Below are 23,408 nucleotides of genomic sequence, written 5' to 3' on the forward strand. Positions count from 1 at the left end.
CCAAATGGACAAGTATTTGATGGTGATAACCATTACCGTACATTTCACTTGAATTTATATATCATTATTCTTCTACAGCACCCGCCCACACACAATAAAGAATGAAAAAAGGAAAATGAGGCATGGTAAACTATATCACCTTTAAAAAGATGGAAATAATAGTGTTGGATTTCATGCCAATTTTACAGATGAGGAAACTGAGGTGGAGAGGTCAACTGGCTGGAGTAGGGGTTGTAAAACTAATGAAAGTTATCTGAGGCACTGAGGTAGGGTTTGACCTCTGATCTTCTTGACTCCAAAGTCAATACTATCTATTGTGTATGTGTGTGTATATTGTGTATAATATATGTATTGATTCCAAAACAGAAGAGCAATAAGAGCCAGACATTGGAGCTGAGGTGACTTGCCCTGGGTCACACAACTAGGAACTATCAGACCAGATTTGAAGCTAGGACCTCTGGTCTCTAGGTTTGGCTCTTAATCCACTTAGTCACCTAGTTGCCACCTCACCAAATATATTTAAAGGTGAAAAGACCCCAGAGGGCACAGGGATTCTGGTGGCTTCTATTCTCTGATTTTTTCCAAATTAGCAGCTCTCTGACCTGCCAGACCCAATCAATAAGTCCATTTGTAACCTCTAATATTCTTATTAAAAATCTTTCCTAGCAAATTATTCACAGATTATAATGGGTACATACAAGCTACATTTTAGCTAAAATTGGCAGGCTATCTAATATGATATACCTGCCTTTTATCAATTTCTGAAAAGCTTGGACAATTTCTACAAACTGAAACTGTAATTAAAGAATAATAGAGAGGGGGGGGACGACCAGTTAAATGAAAATAAGAGAGTCCTCAAGGCACTGCTAGTTAAGCTAATAGTTAAGTGTGCTCTAAAGCCCAGGTCAAAATCATAATTGAACAATCTGAAAGATCGAACGGATTTTTGTGGTAACCTGATTGCTCTCTCCCTTTCTTTCATTGTCCAGGGCAAGAAGATCAGTGTCATGGTACCTCTTAGAAAACTGGCCTGAGAACTAGGTATCATGGGAATTCACCTTGTTTACTTTGACATAGGGATTCTATGACTGCTTATTCTAATAAAAGATGTCAAATGCACCAAATGATGCAGTTGGATTTTAGAAATTGGATTTGGTAACATCCAGAAATAAGTCTATGATATACATTATCTGAGTTTAAATTCAGAAACCCTGTTGGTAGAATGGATAATCTCTGTGTCACAGTTTCCTCATAGTAGATACCTTACATACAGGGCTATAGTGTCAAATAATACAGACTTAGAATTTTATAACAGTTCTTTAAGAGTTGCTAAGTGCTTTGAATAATATTGACAAATAGGATAGCATACATGGAAGAACTATGGAAATACAATCAGTCTTTTCAAGTTCTCACACTTTGTTCACTGAAAAATTCTTTCATGAAGTCAAATTTACAAATAAACTTGCAAATAAGTGGACTACCCTTATAGTTATTATGAATGCCCTCTTCTGTTATTGGTCAGTTATTGATTATTTCAGTTTGTACCTCTGGCATGAAAGCAAAAACAGGGCAAAACATTAGCAGTTGGCAAGATAAATAAGCTAGTACCACTGATTCTGATCCTTCTGTAACTAGAAATAAAAGGCAGGAACCAAGGGCCTAATCTAAGCTACAGATCATATTTGTTACATTCCCTTTCTGATGACATATAGCATCTCTTTCTATCCCAGTTTTCTCATGGTTGCTGCCTGACCTCCAGGGCTGATGAGTCAAATAAAGAGTGAAAGCACTATAAAAATTGCAATAAACTAAGCTTTGTTAATCTTTAAGTTATATGAATGGAGGAAGTAACAGAGATTTCTTAACCAAGGTACATTTCAAGCTCATTTAGTTCAATTCTTTCATTTTAAATGTTTGAGCATGGAACCCAAGGAAATGGAGTAATGTAGCCAACTAATATTTAATGAATGAAAAGTTGGCTTATTCTACAGAATGTTGGTTTATAACAGCAAGACAGGGATGATATAACTGAGACTCAAGAAAGTTATGGCCTCCTTTTCGGCAGGGCAATACCATCAAGGTGTCTAGTAATCTCCTGAAGTGGCATGGACAGATACCTAGACTGAGGCGCAGAATCTGGACCTTTTCCTTATCTTGTTCTGAGAGCAACAGAACTTAGATAGCTTTTAAGAACTCCTCCCTAATTTTCCATTACTGATTTGGTTATAAATGCCCTAGAAATAAGATGGCAAAGAAACCAAGGACATGAATTATTTAAAATTCTCTTTATTCAAGCTTGAGGTTAAATAAAGGCACCTTGCATGACCAAGACCTTAATGTACCTTCCAGGCAGTGTACCCAGCTCATACCAATGATTCTATTATATTTATCTACAGCAGCTGGCACATTAAATACTAAGAGCTCCAGATGTCAGGAGTCTTCTGAGAAAGCTTTCAATATCTGACTACAATATCTGAAATCAAAAAAACTCATCAAAAGCTTGGCTTTTGTTTTGGGCTGAAATTAAGTTCTATTCCTTTGTCCCAGTTGAATCAGATTGGGTAACCATTTTCATCACAAGGAATTATTTTGTTTGTGTTTCTATCTCTGTTTTGTCATTACATTGAAGTGTGGAGAGTACAGATAGAAACTATTGCTGATATATTTTTAAAGGTTTTTGTAATAAGGAACTCCAAGCAAAGTAAGGTCCAAAATACTCCTGAGAGTTTTAGAAGTTACATCCAGCAACAGTTTTAAAATCAAATACACACAGTCACTCTCAATTTTTCAGGGACTGAATAATCAACTGGTGAAGTTATTGGTCCATTTTTCTTCATTGTCCTTTTGTTTTCCATCTTAGCTCCATTTCAGCCAGAAGTCATCAAAATCTCCCCCAAAGAGGGAAGAAAGTGACCTACAAATAATTATTGATGCTTTGGCATGAAAGCTAGAAGGTAGGAGTAGGACTGTTGTTTGGAATGCCATATAGATTCCAATTACCCACATTACCTCTATTGTTTAGACTCCTATCACATCCCATTTACCAACCCAAAGACATCTCCATCTCAAGAAATAGATACAGCAGAGATACTGGAAACATGGAATGTTTATAGAATGGAGGACAGAGATATATATTTGATAGAAAAAGGATAACAATTATATATTTAGAAGGGTTGGGCTATTGATAGAAGGCCTTTAAATTTTAAAATCCAGGGTAAGGAAATAAAAAAATTCTTGGGGAAAAAAGTCTATAAATCCAATTGGATATTACAAAAGCAACTAAGACATGGTTACTGGGATATTCTGGCATTTTTCATATTTCAAAATCTTAAGAGGAAGGATAAAGAAAAATAACATTAAAAAATGAATAAATGTCCCATTCCTCACAAAGTAACACCAGTGACAATCAACTATTATAATTGGCTGTTTTTTGTTTGCCTCTCTTTGATTTTTAAAAATTGTGAATGCATTCATCTTGGCAGTAGATTTTCTTAAAAACAGAATTATCTTGGAAACAAAGGTAAAGATAATTATGCTACTATTAGAATTTATTGGGCCTAATTGTCCTGAAATCTTAATGCAGTAGTGGAGTAGGAAGAAGGTAAGGCACAGCAAAATAATAAGGTATGTTTACTCATTCTGCCTCTAAGAAGCCAATGGATGTTACAGTAATGCCTTCACTAAAACAGATGGTGAGAGAAATGATTCATACCATGCCTCTGTTGAGAGCCACTGGCTTAATGGTGACACTGGTGAGATAGGATTCAAAAATCACATGCTATGAAATTACCCTGGATATAATTAGCCAACAGGAGGCATTCTCTTCCACTACCTGCCAGGCAAGGCACACAGTACTGCTCATCATTAATATTAGAATGTGAGCTCTTTCATCAGAATTTGAGCTCCTTGAGGCTGGGGACTGTGTTTTTACATTTTGTGTATCTCCCTACCATATAACGTAAGGGTCTGATACATAATGAGCATTTAATCAATATTTATTCATTGTGGTACAGCTGGATGGCTCAATGGATGGAAAGCCAGGCTGAGAGGGAGGTCCTGGGTTCAAATTTGAGGTCAGTCACTTCCTAGCTGTGTGAATTAATCCTAACTGCTTAGCCCTTACCATTCTTCTGACTCAGAAATGAAATCTGGTATTGAGTCTTAAGACAGAAGGTAAGGGTTTTTTAAAAAGTTTAACAGACTGACAAAAATACAAGCAATAGAATTTTTAATTAGTCACCCTGATCCTCAGCTTCCTCCCTACAAAATGGGAATAATACTAGCATTATCTAGTTTTCTTTTTGTTTGTTTGTTTGTAAAAATCAAGGGTTTGTTGTAAAGATCAAATGTGAAAAGTGCTATAAAAGCAAAATTGGTTCCCTATTACGTGCAGGATCAAATATTAAAATCTAGTTTGGCTTTGAAAGACCTTTATAATCTGGCCCCTTCCTACCTTTCTAGTCTTCCCACACCTTACTCTTCTCTCAGTACTCTGTACACTGGCCTGCTGACTGTTCCTCAAACACAGCACTCTATATCCTAACTGACTGGTCATTGTCATTAGTTATCTCCCATGTCTGGAAGGTTGTCCCTTCTTTTCTTGACTTCATGGCTTCTCTGACTTCCTTTTAGTCCCAGTGAAAATCCTGCCTTCTAAAGAATTTTAGAACTTCTTTCAGAGATTACTTCCCAATGTATCTTCTGTGTATTTTGTTTGTCATAGTTGTTTGCATGGTGTCTCTTTCATTAAGCTGGAAGCTCCTGGAGAGCTAGGACTATGTATGATGGGTTTTGCTTCTCCTTGTATTCCAGGACTTAGCACAGTGTCCAATTCATAGTTGATACTTAATAAATGATAGGCAACTAACTGTATGATTCTGCCATTACTATTATTTCCCTAGGACAGGCTTTAGAATGTCACTCATGGCTATATAAAACCACACAATTCAAAATCTCAATCAATTAGGTCCTCCAGTTTGTATTAAGGTTATGGGAACTTTCAACCTAATTCCTAAAGGTGAATGTTTACCCCCAAATATAAATAAATGAATGAACCAAAATAGCTACTCTAAACACCTTAAATGGAACGTTCCTGGCATAAGTCTTTCCTTCAATTGGGTTGTTTGTTTTTTGTTGTTTTTTTTTTTAAATGAGACATGATTGAGCTAAACCAGCCTAACATATTGGATAGTAACTTGCTGAAGAGGAAATAAAGAGTTGTCATGGTTTCCATAACTCAACTCATTGTGCTGGGGAATGGGAAGGACAAGCAGTTCTCAGCAGAATCAAAGGTTAATTAGAAATGGTTTTTCACAAGCCCCTGTGCCAAAGCCAACCCTCTGTAAAATGGGGAGAATAAAAACCTTCAATACTTACTTCAAATGACTGACATAAAGTACCCTGCAAACTTTAAAGTACTATATGTCTGCAAATAAATAGCTGAATTCCAATTCTAGACAAATACTCTTCCTGGATTAATGCCACATCTTCTCAGTGACACCTCAGACCAGTGGCTGGCTCATTTTGCAGTTGAAGAAATTGAGGCAGACAAGGGGTGAATAGTTTGCCCAGGGTTACATAGTGTCTGAGGCCAGATTTGAATTCTGCTTTTCCTGACTCTAGGTCTGGCACTCTATCTGCTGTGCCACCCAGCTGCTTCACCTAGCTTGCTTGCTTTTTCCTTGTATTCCCAACACTTAGTGTAGTGTCTAGCACTAGTAAATAATAAATACCCTATCTTATCTCTCTCTCTCTCTCTCTCTCTCTCTGTTGTGTGCCAGTCCTCACAAGAGGAACAGATTGGCAAGGCAGATTTTTCCCGAGAAATCAAATTTGTCTTTAAAAATCATTAATCAATTATAACTAATTAAATATTTTCTATATACTCCAACATAGTAGGCAATGAGGATACAAATACAATTTTTAAGGTAATACTTGCCCCACTCCCACATTTATAAACTGAACATCAATCAAGAGAGATAAAACCAATTAAAATATCACTTAGCTTTACAATGATCAAAGAAGAGATAGTATAATGAGCCAGACTCAAATACTGATAGAAATGAATTCTGAACTCAGATCAGGGAGCTCGATACAGCTCTCAGGAAATATCCTAGAAGAGATCGTTAAATGGCTGGATCTTGAATAGATCATCACTATGAATGAGCTTAGGTTTCCAAATTAGTCCACTAACTTCCCTTTCTTTTTGATGGAGTTTCTTGTCTGCTAGAAGACTGTAGAGATATAGACCATACCAAAGCATCTGCAAGTCACTTACAAATGTTACAGTATCTTTAGCAAAGCCAAAATGAAATATAGTTGGGTATGGCTCATCCACCCCCATCTTTTCCCTAAGGGTTTTAAAAGTCAGAATATCCCCCTTTGAGTTTCCTCACTAACCCTGTACAACATTCCTAGAAATGCTATGATTTGTCCAGGTTCCCAGTAGCACTACGGTATGAGTAAGTGGCTGATGGATGTATGGAATATATGGCCAAACGATGGCCAATAATTATTAACTGAGATAAATATAGAATCTTTTACAAATGATTCACAAAATTGAATATATAATGTCTTTTGGGAGGAAAATGTGAATAAATGACAATTCACATGAAGTATACTTAGAGAGCTTAATTGATTGAAAGTTCCATTTAAATTAGCATGAAGTAGAAACCAATAGACTAAGTTCTATAAGTAGATATTCAGAAGAAAGTGCATGATAACTCAAATTTTTACTGCATTGGTCAGAGAACAATATCGAAAATCCTTCTGAACTTCACATATTACTATGGAGGAAGATTATGGACTGTACCTAGGAATCCATTGGTATAGGGAGCTCTCAGATATAGAAACTTTCTCTAGCAATAAAGAAAGTACCTCTTATACAGTTTAAGAATCTTAGAGGTTCCTATGGCAGTGAGAGGTTGACTTACATAGGTTCACAAAGGCCATAAGTGACAGAGACTGGGCTTGAAATCTAGGTTCTCCTGGTTTTAAGATCAGTTATCAACCTACTACAGAAGTTCTCAAAGTGAAATCTGAAGATCGTTGAGGATACCAGACTTTTTCAGGGGATCTGTGAGTTTTAAACTATTTTCATAATAATAGCAAGGTATTACAAGCCTATTACAATTCTCCCTTTTCCAAGTACTAAAAATGAAACAATAAAAGATAAACACATTAACTTATCAGGTTGTATGTAAAAACTATCATATTATATAGGAACTATCTCTTTATTACCCTTTTTACACAGCATCTCTAAATCTATTTCCCCATGCAATTTGGTGTGTGTATGCATGCATGTATACACACTATATACATGTATAGCTAATACACACATACACACAAAATTCCTAAATTTTGCTATCTATTTTATAAGATGACAAGAACAAAACAGTTAATTGTTTTTTTAACTTTCCACAGACAGTCTGTCCCTGAGAATTTGTAAAGAGGGAGTTCTGTCCATGTGACTGCCAGAACAATGCTTCTAATACACAACACTGTTCACAGTGCTCTGTGGCTAAAATCTTCAGATGTTCCCAGTTGCTTACACCTTTGGTGTCTTGGAATCAAAGACCAAGCATATCATTTTGTAGCTGAGGAAATTTAAAATCTAGGAAGTTAAGTAATTTCCTCGGGGTCACATAGGATCATGGACTCCACATTTAGAGTACCCCAAAAAAATATGCACTATTCTCTATCACTAACATGTCTGTACCCAACAAGATGAACAGCTTTATTGGGGAGACTTTTCCTTCCAAGATTAAATTCCATATTCCCCACAAACTGGACTAATATACTTTCCCTTCCATCAGGAGTCCTTCTCCTGCCTCCATCTCTGTGGCCCAACATCATATCTGTCCTTCAAGGTCAGCTCAAATGCTATTTCCTACATGAAACCTCCCCTGACACTCCATGCAAGCTCTTTCTCATTGTCATCTAATCTCATGGTCCTAATCACATTATAACTGTACATGTGCCTACAAATGTTTCGTCTCCCTATTGGACTACGTGACCACAAAAACGAATACTGTTTATCCTTATAGGTGCTTAATAATTGTTGGCTGAATGCTCCTTTTTCTAGGAATTCTGATCTGCCCTGTTGATAACAACATGCCCCTTTCAAGATCTCACATATTGTATTACATGTTGCAACTCTCTAACGTACTTTTTGTGTATCAAAGTTCAGTTGAGGTTTAGACATATGTCTTATCCCTAGCATAGATTGTAAACATTTAAAAGATAGAAACTATGTTTGTTTTATCTGAACTCTTTGTTCAATAGAGAGGACGTAATAAATGTTTCTTGAATCACTGGAAATTCTACTGAAGGAAGCTGGTAGCTAAAGACTAAACATTAGTCTCATTTCTCCTGCAGCTCAAAGAAACCTAAAGTGATTTAATCATCCTGCTATTATCAGGGACAAGCAAGGAAGGCATTGAATAAGATCCACAAGCAGGAAGGGGCTATGTTCTTCATCCCTTTAAGTATTGCCTCAAGGACTGGCCTTGGTTAAGATTCTAAGGTCAAGAATTCAAGACCTCTGTGCCAACCCCCCAAAAATCTTCCTTTCCACTCTGACACCAGGTTGCTTGATGCTTGAAATGCATTTTATACAAAACAAAACTTTTGACTGATTTTGCATTTGTATCACCAAAGATTTTGAATGTGCTTAAAATGGTTTTTGGAATTTAAAGAAATGCCTTTTGTTTCACTCCACAATTGGAGATAAATAACTTAAAACACAATTTTTTAGGAGAGCTTTTTAGTTTCAATCAATGTGTAATAACTAATTGATTAATGGAAACTATAAGATGACAAAGGATCTTTGAAGCAAGCAATGGGGAAAATATAAATTTCTAGTTGTCTTATACCAATCAGGTTGTTGTTCCAGGTGCCCTCTATAATGCTTAGTTGGTGGAAAACAATAGGAAGAAACAAAATGGGGGTGGGGGGTTTGGGGAGATGTTTGCACGAGAATGTTCCCTTCTTTTTATGTTTGTAGGTGACATGGACAGAGACACCTAATTATACTAGGAGACTCAAAACAAGAATCCTGCCTAAAAAGGCCTTTGGTCTATCTGCTTCAGAGTTGACTTGGCTTAAGTGAGGATAACTTGCTGAAAGTGGTCTCACAATTTGCTAACACTTTTCCACACTTGGAGAAAAAAACAACCCTTTTCTATTTCATCCAGTGCTTCTTCAGAAGCATTCGAAGTTCAAAAGCTAAAAACTGGAAGACACAGTTAAAAATTTTCAAGAACAAAATGGAATTAACAAATGTTTGTTGGCCAGAGTGCATTATTTTCTTTATGGGAAAATCATAAGTACATAAATAAAGGGGAAATAGGTAGACATCAACTTTTATATTTGGCTCAGAAACTCAAAAAATGCATTATTTTAAAATTGAAAAAGATAAGCCAACAAGACTATTTCCATTCTTCCATGTAAACTAGGCTAGGGAAGTATGGGTAGGAGTAAGGGAAGAGAGTGGAGGAAGGAGTGGATGACCATGGAAAGTGTTCCAGGCTGGGCCAAACAAGGGAAGGGAAGGTATTGAGTATTTATATGGAGTTTACTATGTGCTAGGCACAGTGCTAAGCACTTTGCAATTATATCATTTATCCTCACAACAACACTGCAAAGTACGTACTATTATAATCCCCATCTTACAGTGGAGGAAACTAAGGCAAACTGAGTTTTAAGTGACTTGCCCAGGATCACAACTAGTGTCTGAAAAAAAATTTTATTTTAGGTCTTCCTGACTCCAGTCACAGAGTTCTCTCCATTGTACCATCTAACTGCCTCAACAAAGGCTAGTCCCCTGGTAGTTTAAGAGTTGATCCTGAAATCAAAGGAAACATTCAAAGAATATTCAACAGGTTAAAAAAAGGTGTTTACTAGTCACTGCAAAAGAAAGACATTCAATAAGGACAGATGTTCTTAATCAACCAAGTAAAGCTTTTCTGACTAAATTGCCAGAGAAGGACTTAGAGCAACTCTTGGCTGTTTAGTATTTGGATATAACTAGGAAGTTATATCAAAAAGGTTAGCAAAGCTTTAGTCATTCAACTCACATGGATATTTTCAATACCATTTAAGGAAAAACTAGACTAATTGCATGGGGTTAAGTTGGGATATTGTTCCTATCACACAGGTCAGAAAATGAAACCAAGAGTTAGATCTCTCCCTAGCCTTGAAGCCCATATACTCCTCTTCTGATATCCCTTCCATTCTCAATCAATAAATGCTTTCTTCAATCATGAATCTTCAGCCTTCAGCCTGACCTTCTAAACCCTGTGAATAGCTAGTAATGATTAAATCTTTCATATGGTTCCTGTGCTTTGACTCTGGGGTAGCTGGATGTTTCTGAAGGAAATAAAATTATATTGACAGGATCTATCCAAAACTCATACAACCCTTAAATGGGCACCTACTGCTGAAAGGCAACTTTGTTCATCTCTTCCTGAAGGAAATTGTAATTCTCTACAATGTGAATAAAACTTTGAACTCTCTCCCACAGTCACTCATAGAAAATAAATACGTCTAATTTAACTAAAATTAGGTGAATGTCTCAATGTTCTTCCTCTAAATATCACTGTTTTTAACCATCATATCTTACCATTTCCTTTCATTCTTGAAAAGTAACCTTTTTATTTGCCAGGCTCAATTCTCCCAATCTTGTCCTCTCCAGTTTCCTCTAGAATCTTGCTATAAAAAATGATCTCTCATGAATCCTCAATCCTTACCTTTCTACTGGAACAAAGTGTTTTAAAAAAGCTAAATTTCAGGGGGCAGCTGGGTAGCTCAGTGGATTGAGAACCAGGTCTAGAGACGGGAGGTCCTAGGTTCAAATCTGGCCTCAGCCACTTCCTAGCTGTATGACCCTGGGCAAGTCACTTGACCCCCATTCCCTAGCCTTTACCATTCTTCTGCCTTGGAGCTAATACAGAGTATTGACTCCAAGACGAAAGGTAAAGGTTTTAAAAAAAAAAAAGCTAAATTTCCTCATTCTAAAAACAAAATGAAAGATCTGTCTCACACACATAGACACACCCCCATTAATCTTTTTTATTATCAAATTTTTAAAGACAGTTAACCCTTGTTGACTATACTTCCTAACAACTCATTTGATTCTACTTCCTGTAAGATCTAGATTACATCTTCATCCCTGAGGTGAAATTTAACTCTCTAACTGCTAAAGATCTTTTTATTAATTCTCATGCTCCTTGTTGACTATTCTCTCCCTTCTTAATCTTCTTTTTTCCCTTTACCTTCTATATCATTGTCCTGTCACAGCAACTACTCTCTTGCTGAACCTTTTAAAGGTTAAATTCAGGTCTAAAACTCCTTTCTGACTTGAGCCCATGCAATTTTGATTGGTAATAACTACATCACACGAACCTTTATATTTAAACCTGGTATTGTTCACATTCCACCAGGATCATTTTCTGGCTATTCTACCAGCTGCTTCAGGCAGCAGAATGTTGGACCTTAACATTTACCTTACTACCAAGCAATGAGAGGGCAAGGATTGTTGGGCTTTGGCATTAGTATCCCCAATTGTTAGCTCAGTATTGGTTATGTATATGCTTAATATATATATATATATATATATCATATATATTATTATAGTATATATAGCTTATAGTATATAAGTATATGCTTAATAAATGTGCTTTCATCTATTCATTCAATAAAAATAATTTAAAAAAAAAACTTGAAAATTTTTCAAAGAAATATCTGCCTAATAATAGAATAGGCCAATTCTACACAATTGGTTTTCCATTAGAGAAGATTTTCAGGAAGAGATTCAATAGGATTCTTTCCATCTTTTCAGTCTTTTTTCAACCTATTCCTTTTACATACTCACAATCCAATGGCTCTAGCCTCTTTACAGTTTATCCTTCACACAAGATAATTCACATTCTGACTAGGCTTTTTTAGAGGTTGAACTTCATGCCTGGAATTCACTCTTTCTTCACAATCCCTCCCCTATGAGAGAGAATCTTCGCAGAAGAGCCAAGGAAGGAATGAGGGTATTTTCTCCTCGGTCTTGCCTTTTATAGTCCTTTTTCCACATAACTTCCTGTCTCTCTCCCACTTCACAGGAACTAATACAGCCTCCCAACTTGCCTAGCACTGCCCAAGGAGAGGCAGTGCTTGTAGGTTTGGGAGTATGAACTTTTTCCCCCTAGTAAATGACTTGTGAACTCACTTAGTGATTTACTAAGGGTTAAGTAGGGGTACTTCAAATTCTTGATTGATTAAATTAAAGGTTGCTGATTGATTACATTAAAAATAAACAAAGTTTAATTCTCTCTCTCTCTCTCTCTCTCTCTCTCTCTCTCTCTCTCTCTCTCTCTCTCTCTCTCTACCTCCTGGCTTTTCTACCTTCCTCCAAGTCCCAGTTAAAAGTCCATATTTTACAAGAAGTTTTTCCTGTAATGTATTCGCTGTGTTGTTGATTTCCTCCAGTTATTTACTTGTCTGTATATTGTCTCCTCCATTTGACTGGGAGCTCTTAAGCAGGAACTATTTTTTGTATTTATTATACTCTTGGTGTTACGCATGTAAAAACTTATTGACTGATTGGTAATCTCATGCTCAACATGATTTTAATTATCACTTCCACATAGATAGATGCCTTCCAAACCAATATCTCCAACCTCAAATATTCCTCAGTCCCCATGTTAATTACAATTGAAAGAGAAAATTTTAAAAGCACATATTATAAACTTTCAATGGTTCTTCTATGTTATGTGTCTCTGCATGCACTGGGGGTCATGAGAAAGGAATACTTGTTAAGAAGTGATATGTCATAGTTTAGTAGGTAGAATGCTGGGCTTAGAGTCAAAAAACCTGGGATGCAAATAAGCTTGAGACTTTTACTGTGTGATTCTAATCAGTTTCCTTATTTATAAAACGGGGATGATAATAGTACCTTCTTACAGGGCAACTGTGAGAAATACACACACACACACACACACTCATATATAAATATACACACACTGTGTGTATATTCCAAGCCTTTAAGAACTATATAAATGTTAGCTACTTCTCAGCACTCTAATGAACTCTCTAAGATTATTAATTGCAAAGAAAGTATTCACATACATATGCCTATCTATTTAAAAATTATAATAATGGAAAATACTCACCTATATGTAATAATGGAGGAATTTCCTCATAGCAGATTCCCTTAAATCTATGAAATCACAGGTCCTGTCAAGCCCCTATTCCCTATATTCTCATTTCTAATTGATAATTATGTCTACACAAAACTTATTCATGCAAAGCACGAAAAAGAAAAACAAAGCAGTTGGATCTAAATGATCTCTTTAAGGTACCCTTTCTTTTCCTCTCACAAACTGAATCATGAGCAAGGCTACATCCTATAAAATTATGAGTGTATAAAAGAAATCTAAATGAAGGAAGAGAACCTATTGACCATACCCCTGTTTTCTACCATTTCCCTCCCTCCAAAGAAAGAAAAAATAAATAAACATGATAATCACAAAAAAATTTCTTGAAATTGTTTTAAAAGTTCAAGTCATCTAGGTCCAAAGAACTACATTTCACATCAATGTGCATTAACAACAGCAAAACTTTTTAAATATATTTGGGTTTTCTGCCTGTTCCTGAGAAATAGGGTTGGTGACTAAGTTCACAGAAGGTATGGAATCCAAAAACCTTTCCATCAAGTTCCCAGAACAAATGTTCAGATAGATCAAAGGCTAAATATCAAAGCCTAGAGAAGCTAGTATACTGGCCTTGGAAATGTCATATAGTCTTGGAGAGAATTCGTTTACCTGCCACATATTGTTATGACACTCCTCTTTCAACAAAACCTATGCTAGGACCAATTAATTGGCATCATGTTTCGAGTGCCAATAGTGCTCAGAAATCTCTTGGGGGAAAGAAAGGATGAAAATCAATTCAATGTGTAATTAGAAACAAAGTTCAGAATTTAAAGATCAGCAAAACAAGCCCTTGTTGCAAACAATTCTCAAGGCACTTAAGTGACGTGAATTGCAACTCGAAAGCTTCGAAACACTGATTGAGAAACACCAATTACCAAGAAAATGTTCATGACTTTCTTAAAAAAAATTAGTCTTAAAAAACAAGTTTGTCAAGTAATATTCCCTGGTTGTTTAAATTTAATATAATACACATAATTTTGATAGTCTCTGAATAAGTTTCATTAAACTAGACAGATTACTGGTTAGAAATTTATATGCACCCATAGCATGCCTGACTTAATTACTGCCCTATTTTCTGGCTTTAAAACAATAAAGACCACCCCACTCATATCTTTTTCAGAAAAACAACTAAGTTATCCTATAATCACCAAGCAAATTAAGATAGGTCCAAGGTCTACAGGCATAACTTTTTTTTCCTTTATGTTCAGTACAGTGCCTAACAAATAGTAGGCACTTAATAAATATTTGTTGGGGGCAGCTGGGTAGCTCAGTGGATTGAGAGCCAGGCCTAGAGACGAAAGGTCCTGGGTTCAAATCTGTCCTCAGACACTTCCCAGCTATGTGACCCTGGGCAAGTCACTTGACCCCCGTTGCCTAGCCCTTACCACTCTTCTGCCTTGGAGCCAATACACAGTATTGACTCCAAGACTGAAGGTAAGGGCTTAAAATAATTAAATAAATAAATAAATAATGAATATTTGTTGACTTGATTAGATGGCGTGATAGGGGGTAAGGGGAGGATAAATTGTTTTCAACCCCTGAAAGGAATTAAATTGTTATAAATGCTATATTATAATGTTATATTACATTATATATAAAACTGGGGTTAAATATGACAAGAAATGTCAGAATGAATTCCAAATTTAGAATCACAGGATTAGATATTAGAAAGGATTTGAAGAGTTCATCAAACCCAGGACCAATTTGACAGATGAGGAAACTGAGTCCCCCTACCCCCAAAATGAGGTCACATACATTAAGCAGATGAGATTCAAACCCAAGACATCTTACACTTTGAAACCAATGTTCTTTCTAATATACACTCCAGTTGACCTTTAATGAGCATGTCCTAAATATGAGTATATTTGACCTCAACCTAATTAGATATATTGAAACCCAAGTTTATACAAAAGAAAAATGGCTATTCAAATTAGAAAACTATTTGCTATAAGAATCCTTAAAATAAGATGTTATATCCTTAAAGCACAGATTCACCTTTTTCACAATTTTCCTGAAATGCATCTATTATGTATATTTATAAATTTTTTATATATTCATTCATAATTATGGACTGAAATTTTCTTCATCTGTATGTATAATATACCTACCATTGCTCACCATTCTCCTGGCTACCTCCCATAGGACTAATCCAAAGGCCCAAATGTCAACTCTTTTATAAGAGTCAAAACAGTTCACTTGGATGGTTTCATCTAAAACTTCAGGAGCCATGTAGCGCTTGGTACCCACACGGGGGTTGTTTCCAACATCTAGGTGATTGTTGGTCTGGGAGTGGATCACTGCAAGTCCTATGACAAAAGATGAGAGAACCAGTCATTTCCATCTCAGGGGCCCTCACTTGCTCTTGGGTATCTGCCAAAGCATCTGTGATTTCACCAATAAATCCCCATCCCAAAGTGCCCTCTTGTGGATCTCAGGCACCAGTACCAAGGATATATGAAGAACTATCTGTGAGGGACTTTAAGGAATGGGAAGAGAAGGAAGAAACTTTCAGAAATCTTGAGAGTTAGGAAATCAGAGTGTGAAGACAAGATGAAGAAAATGATAGAGATGGCAAGAGAAGAAAAAAACAAGAAGGGTAAATGGTAGATATATGCTACACTAATGCACCATTCTAACCCAAAGTCAGTTAAGTGCATATATGTTTGAAGTCCTAAGGAAAGGCAGTCTCATATTAGGAATTATCCCAGAAAGACCAAACAGGAGGCAAATCAAGCTCTCATCCTACACCATGGCACCCACTATTTTCTAAACATTTAAATGGAGAACATTGTGTGACATGGAAAATTTTGGGAAATTTGGCACTATTTAGAAAGGGCCATTGTTGCCATGATGAGCCAACTACTGCTTCAACCTTCAACTACAGGTGCAGGTTTGCTTATCTAAGTAATAAGGAGGAATGCACGAATGTACCCCTCACTCGACTGAATTCTCTGTAGTTCAGAGAGCATCTAAATTGGACTCTATTCAAAGCAAAACTCTCTTGTGTCATTGTACTAAAGTACCTTTTTTAGTTCCATGTATCATTTCTGGATTTCTCTGTTAAAATGACTTGAAAGAAACCAGAGGCAAGTATTTTTTTAATTCAGGGACTAAATATGCACATCAATGCATGCATTCGTTTTTTAATAATATTCTTGAAGTGAACACTGCAATGTTCAAATTAACAAGTGCTGCAAAATGCTTCAAATCTCTTGTAGATGAATGTTTCCTCAGGGATCCCTGAAGCCATCTGTAGAGAGCTTTACCTCCCACGATCTGCAGGATCATTTGCTGGAATGATCTCTTAATGTAATGCAAAGGAAGATGGACATATGCAAACCCCTTACAGCTTTAGTAAGTTGGAGAATACAGTGAAGGAGCTAAGTGATGAAGTCAAACCTCTTTGAAAGTCACTACCCAGGTTTTATGATGCCCTCACCAGATTTATATCTTACTCTAAAGCTTTCCCCTTCCATAGAGTTCTTCCCCAAACTTGCAAAATAGGCAAAAAAAAAAAAATCACAAGGGAGAGAAGTTGAATATTAAATTTTCTTATGAATTATCACAAGCATGCTAGAAATTCTTCAATAGCTTTTAATTAACTGCCAGTTTAGACACCTAATCCATACATAGCTTCTGGTGGGAAGGTTATAGGACAATATCATTTTTTATCCCACACATGACTGCTCAAATACTACATGAATGATAACCATAAAATCACAGAATCTCAAAATTAAGAATCAAATATAAGATACAATGGTTGAGGAAAAAGTCTGAAACATCAGGAGTTGAATTGCAAAAAAGAAGCTTTATGTGAAAAAAAGAAGTCATAGAATCTCAAGAGTTTGGAGGAACTGGAGAGGCTGTGTGGTTCAAACTGAATATAATCAAGAAATCTGTTCTCCATGATACTAAAAAAAAAAAAAAAAGATCATTAGCCACAGGTTGAGAACCTCTCATCCTAGTATGTTGTCCAAGTTGTTAACATCTTCAAATATTGGGAATTCATAAAGCAGAATACTGGGAAAATCAGTGGAGAGTCGATAGAATCTGAATAAAAAAAAAAGGGCAAGGAAAACAGAGAAAGAAATTTGGAAAACTGACACTCGGTCTTTGAAAGATTCACCATCAATGTCCTAGATCATCCATTTAAGAAGGATCTCAGTTCTGCCACTTTATTGTTTCCTCCCTTCTCCCAATCTTCCCCTTCACCCCATATCTAGTGAAGGCAGGAATTCTCTTTTACCTGTCTTCCTCCCCAGAGCTTAGAATTCTGCCTAAAATATATTAGGTAGTTAATAAATGTTTATTAACTACTCATGAGTTTATAAATTGTCTCCTACTAAGAGGGAAAAAAAAACAAACCTTTTAAACTCTCTTTTAAAAAAAGCCACAGGTGCTACTACTGGTCTAAATACATGCCTTAGAAAGCCTCCCAGCACTACCTTTCATATATAAAAATTTAATAACTCAGTCCTATCTTAATCTTTCCTTGGTTAGATGAATGTAAAGCCCTGGAAAACAGAGAATATTTTATTTATGCCTGTTTCCCCAGTGAAAGAACCTAGTACATAGTACATTCTTAATAAATTTCTTGAGAAATTACTGAATGATTGGACCAGGAATTTGCAAGCTATTCTCTCAACATTCCATACATATGAATGCCACAATTTTGACAAATGTGATTATTTGAAAAATACTTAGTTTTAAAGAGAGAAGTTGGCTGGAACAAAAGGCAAATTTTAATTACAAAATAATTGACAGCTGAAAACCAATAAAATATCATAATCCAAAAATATATTTGTTGGAAAAGATGGGGTCTTATTTTGGGGGGGTTAGTTTTTCTTGTCTTTTTTAAAAAAAATTTTTGAATAGTGCCCTCTGGTGGAAGTTATATTTTGTGACAGCCCCTTAAATAAAAGAATGTATTGTAAATAAAGCAAACATGAACACATTAGGAACAGTAAAAATAGTTTCAATGAATAAGAGTGTTACCCAAATCTGCTATACAGCACTGTCCATTCTTCTTAACAAGGATATTTTTGCTCTTTAAATCCCGGTGGGATATAGCTGGCTTCCCCTGAGTCCCAAATATCTCTATGTGCAAATGTGCTAGACCACTAGCTATAGACAGCACAATTCGAAGACAGCTAACTGTGTCCAAAGTAGTGAGCTGCAGGTAGTCATATAATGATCCCATTTCATGGTAATGTGTAATTAACCACAACTGAGTACTGGAGTGTCTTGATGTCATATCTGAAGCAATGAACCCTAAGGAAAGAAAATAGGGAAAAAATTAGAAAAATAACCAGAAGATATCAAGGAAAGCTCTTTTGTTAAATTTTTTTGGTTCCTCACCTGAATAATCAAGATCAATCATCAAGATGAGTGGTTAGCACAATATCTGGCACCTAATAGATACTTAATAAATGTTTATTTGGGGGCAGATAGGTGACTCCATGGATTGAAAGCCAGATCCTGGGTTCAATCCTGGCCTCAGACACTTCCTAGCCATGTGACCCTGGGCAAGTCACTTAACATCCATTGCCTAGCCTTTACCACTCTTCTGCCTTGGAACCAATACAAAGTATCGATTCTAAGACAGAAGGTAAGGGTTTAAAAAAAAAGGGTATTCATTATGGTTAAATGTTAATCATGTTAAATTAATAATTAATTAATCCATCAATACAGAAAGACATTAAAATAAATGAAAGGGAAAAAAGTGAAAGAACATAACAAAAATAATCACTTAAAAGTTGGTTCCGGGGGCAGCTGGGAACTCTGTGAATTGAGAGCCAGGGCTAGAGATGGGAGTTCCTAATTTCAGATTTTAACTCAGATACTTCCTAGCTGTTTGACTCTCAGCAAGTCACCTAACCCCTATTGCCTATGCCTTATTGCTCTTCTGTGAAGGAAGGAAGGAAGGAAGGAGGGGAGGGGAGGGGAGGGGAGGGGAGGGGAGGGGAGGGGAGGGGAAGGGGAGGGCAGGGGAGGGCAGGGCAGGGGAGGGCAGGGGAGGGAAGGGAAGGGAAGGGAAGGGAAGGGAAGGGAAGGGAAGGGAAGGGAAGGGAAGGGAAGGGAAGGGAAGGGAAGGGAAGGGAAGGGAAGGGAAGGGAAGGGAAGGGAAGGGAAGGGAAGGGAAGGGAAGGGAAGGGAAGGGAAGGGAAGGGAAGGGAAGGGAAGGGAGGAGGGAGGGAGGGAGAAAAAAGAAAGAAAAGAAGAAAGGAAGAAAGGAAGAAAGGAAGAAAGGAAGGAAGGAAGGAAGGAAGGAAGGAAGGAAGGAAGGAAGGAAGGAAGGAAGGAAGGAAGGAAGGAAGGAAGAAAGGAAGAAAGGAAGAAAGGAAGAAAGGAAGAAAGGAAGAAAGGAAGAAAGGAAGAAAGGAAGAAAGGAAGAAAGGAAGAAAGGAAGAAAGGAAGAAAGGAAGAAAGGAAGAAAGGAAGAAAGGAAGAAAGAAAGAAAGAAAGAAAGAAAGAAAGAAAGAAAGAAAGAAAGAAAGAAAGAAAGAAAGAAAGAAAGAAAGAAAGGAAGGAAGGAAGGAAGGAAGGAAGGAAGGAAGGAAGGAAGGAAGGAAGAAAGGAAGAAAGGAAGAAAGAAAAAGAAAGTTGGTTTCATGAAAATTCTATTTCTTGAGGTACATCCCCCTAAAATGTAAACAACTTAAAAAAAGATGACAGAAAAAAATGATATAATAGTTTCAATGTTGAAAATATTCTTTAAAAGATAGAATTTACAATGAAATGTAAGTCTGTTAATATCATGGGTTCCTTAGAAGACAATGTCAAGTATGATATCCATATTTGTTAAGAATCCTGCAAACCTTAAAGCATATATAATTTCTAGCTAAAAGTAGTAGTAGTAGTAGTAGTAGTAGTAGTAGTAGTAGTAGTAGTAGTAGTAGTAGTAGTAGTAGTAGTAGTAGTGATCATCATAACATTTTCAAAACCATAAATACACACGTAAGGCTGTATTTTCGCAAAAATAAAATTTAAACATATGACCAGGTGGAGTGATTAAGCAGGATGAACCCTTTGGAACAAACCAAAGCTCTGATAGGTAAGCATTCACCTTCCCTGCACTGAAATGAAGTCTCCAATTAGCCTCCCAATCACCCAGCTCCAAACTGTGTCATGCCTCCTCTACCCAATGATTTTGCTGGTATTTCCTTTCCATCAGGACCTTGAACCCACTCTCCTTTTGACCCTAACACAGTACTCTCAAAGTGACCTTTGGCCATTATGATCATAAATTTACAACTAGAAAGCACTTTAAAGGTTCTCTTAGTCCAATGCCCACATTTTATAGATGAGGAAACAGAAGTCAAGCGGAGTTAAAAGATTTGCCTAAGGTCACAAAGATAAGTGGTAGAATGCAGATTTTTATCCAGTCTCTCAGACTCCAAATTCTTTCCTCTTTCTAAGATACATTGAATAGATGCCGTGTGTCTCCATTTCCTATGTAAAATGTGGGGTTTGAATTACATGAACTTTAAAATGCTAGCATTCTACAATTGCCTACATTATGTGAAACATCCGATGATTTTATCTATGGCTATACTTTGAAGAGAAAGAAGCAATGATTTTACCTATCTAATTATAGAGAATATGTGTATAGACCCTGCTACATCATCTATAGTTGAAGTGCCTGTTGGGAAATAAAATCTACTAAGGCAGCAATTTGCCCAGAAGCATCTAATAAGAGTCTCTCTAAAACAAGTCTTCCTGATGTGAAATCATTTTGGCTTATCAATTTTATCTTTTGCCCATCTGGTATTTCATTAGTAGAAATAAAAGGCAGATCACAAGATTCCTTTGACCTTAGTTTTTTAAAGGCTTATTTCTAAAATTAAATTGGCATCATTTGCCTGCTCTATGAGATGGTATTCCTAAAACATTAATGATTTGAATGGTATCTAAAACAATGAATTCAAATAAAAATAAAACTGTGATAACTCTCTAGTTTTATCTTCAAACATTTGTTTCTTCTAGTCACATAACCTATTTGCCAGCAAAACCAAAAATCAGAATATTCCTGTTCCTCCCCCCAAATTATGAAGGATCCCAAAGACAAAATTTTCAAAAAGATGAAGAGCTCTGTAGTCATTGATCTCCACTAATTGTTATTTTGAAATGACAATGATAAAAACGTAGCACCCAAAAGCCCCTCATTTAAGAGCAGTCTGTACCCCACTATAAAACACGTTGTATTCCAAATTTTTGCAAGCTGTGTAAAATTGTGCACTCACTTCCCCCATAGCAACAATGTTGGTAAAAATTTTAGACTACTGATAAACTCATATTTAACTCAGGATGTTCTTAAAGTATAAGGAGAAGAGCTTGGAAGAGGGAAAAAGATGCCTTTCAATATGTAATGAGTTGAAAATGGTATTCAGAGGAAATATAAAATAAAACAAAAAATTAGAAAAGCAATGAATTAGCAAATTGGTGAAGTCATTGAAGCTATCACCAGCCAGACACAGTCCCACTCCCAGAGCTGACAAACAATTCTACTGGGTTGTATAGAACCTCAACTTCTGATGGCTATTTCAATACAAGGCAAGTGACCTGTCCTTCCAGTGCTTGGGGCCAACTGCCTGCTTTCCTTTTTCAAACTCATAATATAACATGTTGTTCAGTCATTTTCACTTATTTCTGATTCTTCATGATCCATTTGGGCTTTTCTTGGCAAGGATACTAGAGTGGTTTGCCATTTCCTTCTCCAATACCATAATATGCAGTCCACCAAACTCCTAACGGAGATAACTAGTGTACTCTTAACTTTACAGCACATTTGACAGTTTCAAAGAATTGTAATACTTTGACTATAGAGAAGAACATGAAACCTTTACCTACAATTAGGAAATAATTCTTAACCATACAATTAGCACATTGAGTCAAATTTTATATGTAGTTGGAAGTGATCTTAAAGAATTATGGATAAAAAAAAAAAAGAATGAGTGGTGAGGAACTGAATGCCATCTTAAAGCAACTTGTGCCATTATTTTGCTTCATGATTAACAAAGTACTTCTTTACAGAAACCCTTTAAGATCAACAGAAATAGCAACAGTATGAATCAAATAACAATTCATTATTTTGCAGCATTTTAACGTTTGCAAAGTGCTTTAAGTATATGCTCTCATTTGGTCATGGATGTCAGGACTATTATTATGATTATGATTATGATCACCATTTTTTAAATTGACTAGTCCACAGTCACACAGCTATTAAGTTTCTAGGACAGATTTGAAACCCATCTTCTAGTCTTTAAGCCCAGTTGTCCATCCATTATTCATGGCATACCATAAAAATACTGGACATGGCCATGACACTTGAAAAGAGCTTCAAATTACTTTATTATACATCATCTCATTTAAACCTCAAAACAACCTTCTGAGGGAAGTACTTTTATCATCTCCATTTTAGAGATTAGGAAACAGAGACTCAAAAGAAAGTAGTCTGTCCAGTGGCAAATGGCTAGCAAGCAAAAAACAATAAACTTATTGTTTATTGTAGGGATATGGAGGGGTTTGTTGTTTAGCTCAGTCCAATTTTTCATGACTCTTTTTGGGGATTTTCCTGACAAAGATTCTGGAGTAACTTGTCATTTCCTTCTCCAGCTCATTTTAAAGATGAGAAAACTGAGTCCAATAGGGTTAAGTGACTTGTCCAACGTCACACAGCTAATTCCACATCTGAGGCCAGATTTGAACTCAGAAGATAAGTCTTCCTATCTTTTGGCTCAGGACACTCTATCCACTGTACTACCTTGCTGTCCTCTGGATAATTGGTTGTTATTAAACCAGTATTTTTCTCTTAGTCCATAGACCAAAGCTTTTTATAGATCTTATACAAGGAGTTTTTAATCTGGGGTTCATTAACTTATTTCATATTTTAATAACTTCATATCAATAATTGTTTTTTGTTATCTTATATGTCTTACTGGATGCATTTAAAAACATCCTGAAAAAGAGTCCATATTTCACCAAACCGTCAGAGGGGCCCATGCCATGAAAATATGAAGAATCTTGATATAAATGTTTTCTTTCCTCTTTTATTTTTGGAAACAATAAAATCATTTCTAATTATACAGCAGTTTTTCCTCCAACCTGGGGAGCAAATGAAAGAAGTAGGAACTTTAATAAAACATTGGTGTTTAAGATGGGGACATCTATACAATATACTCAGGGATTCCCCTATAAAGATAAGCA

At 36.2% G+C, this 23,408-nt stretch overlaps 1 protein-coding gene across 3 annotated transcripts in view; it reads right to left on the minus strand.

Annotated features, from left to right (window-relative positions):
- The window catches only part of ACVR1 (activin A receptor type 1), a 158,827-nt gene that overhangs the window by 5,827 nt on the left and 129,592 nt on the right, over positions 1 to 23,408 (minus strand). For all 3 annotated transcript variants that reach the window (XM_007494196.3, XM_056793885.1, XM_056793886.1), the window contains 2 exons: positions 18,198 to 18,473; positions 15,311 to 15,508 (listed from right to left, as the gene is read on the minus strand). In XM_007494196.3, coding sequence (XP_007494258.1) covers positions 15,311 to 15,508; positions 18,198 to 18,473 — 474 coding nt within the window. The remainder of the gene's footprint in view (positions 1 to 15,310; positions 15,509 to 18,197; positions 18,474 to 23,408) is intronic.

Source organism: Monodelphis domestica, chromosome 4 (genome assembly GCF_027887165.1).
Source record: "Monodelphis domestica isolate mMonDom1 chromosome 4, mMonDom1.pri, whole genome shotgun sequence".
NCBI classification, from domain to species: domain Eukaryota; kingdom Metazoa; phylum Chordata; class Mammalia; order Didelphimorphia; family Didelphidae; genus Monodelphis; species Monodelphis domestica.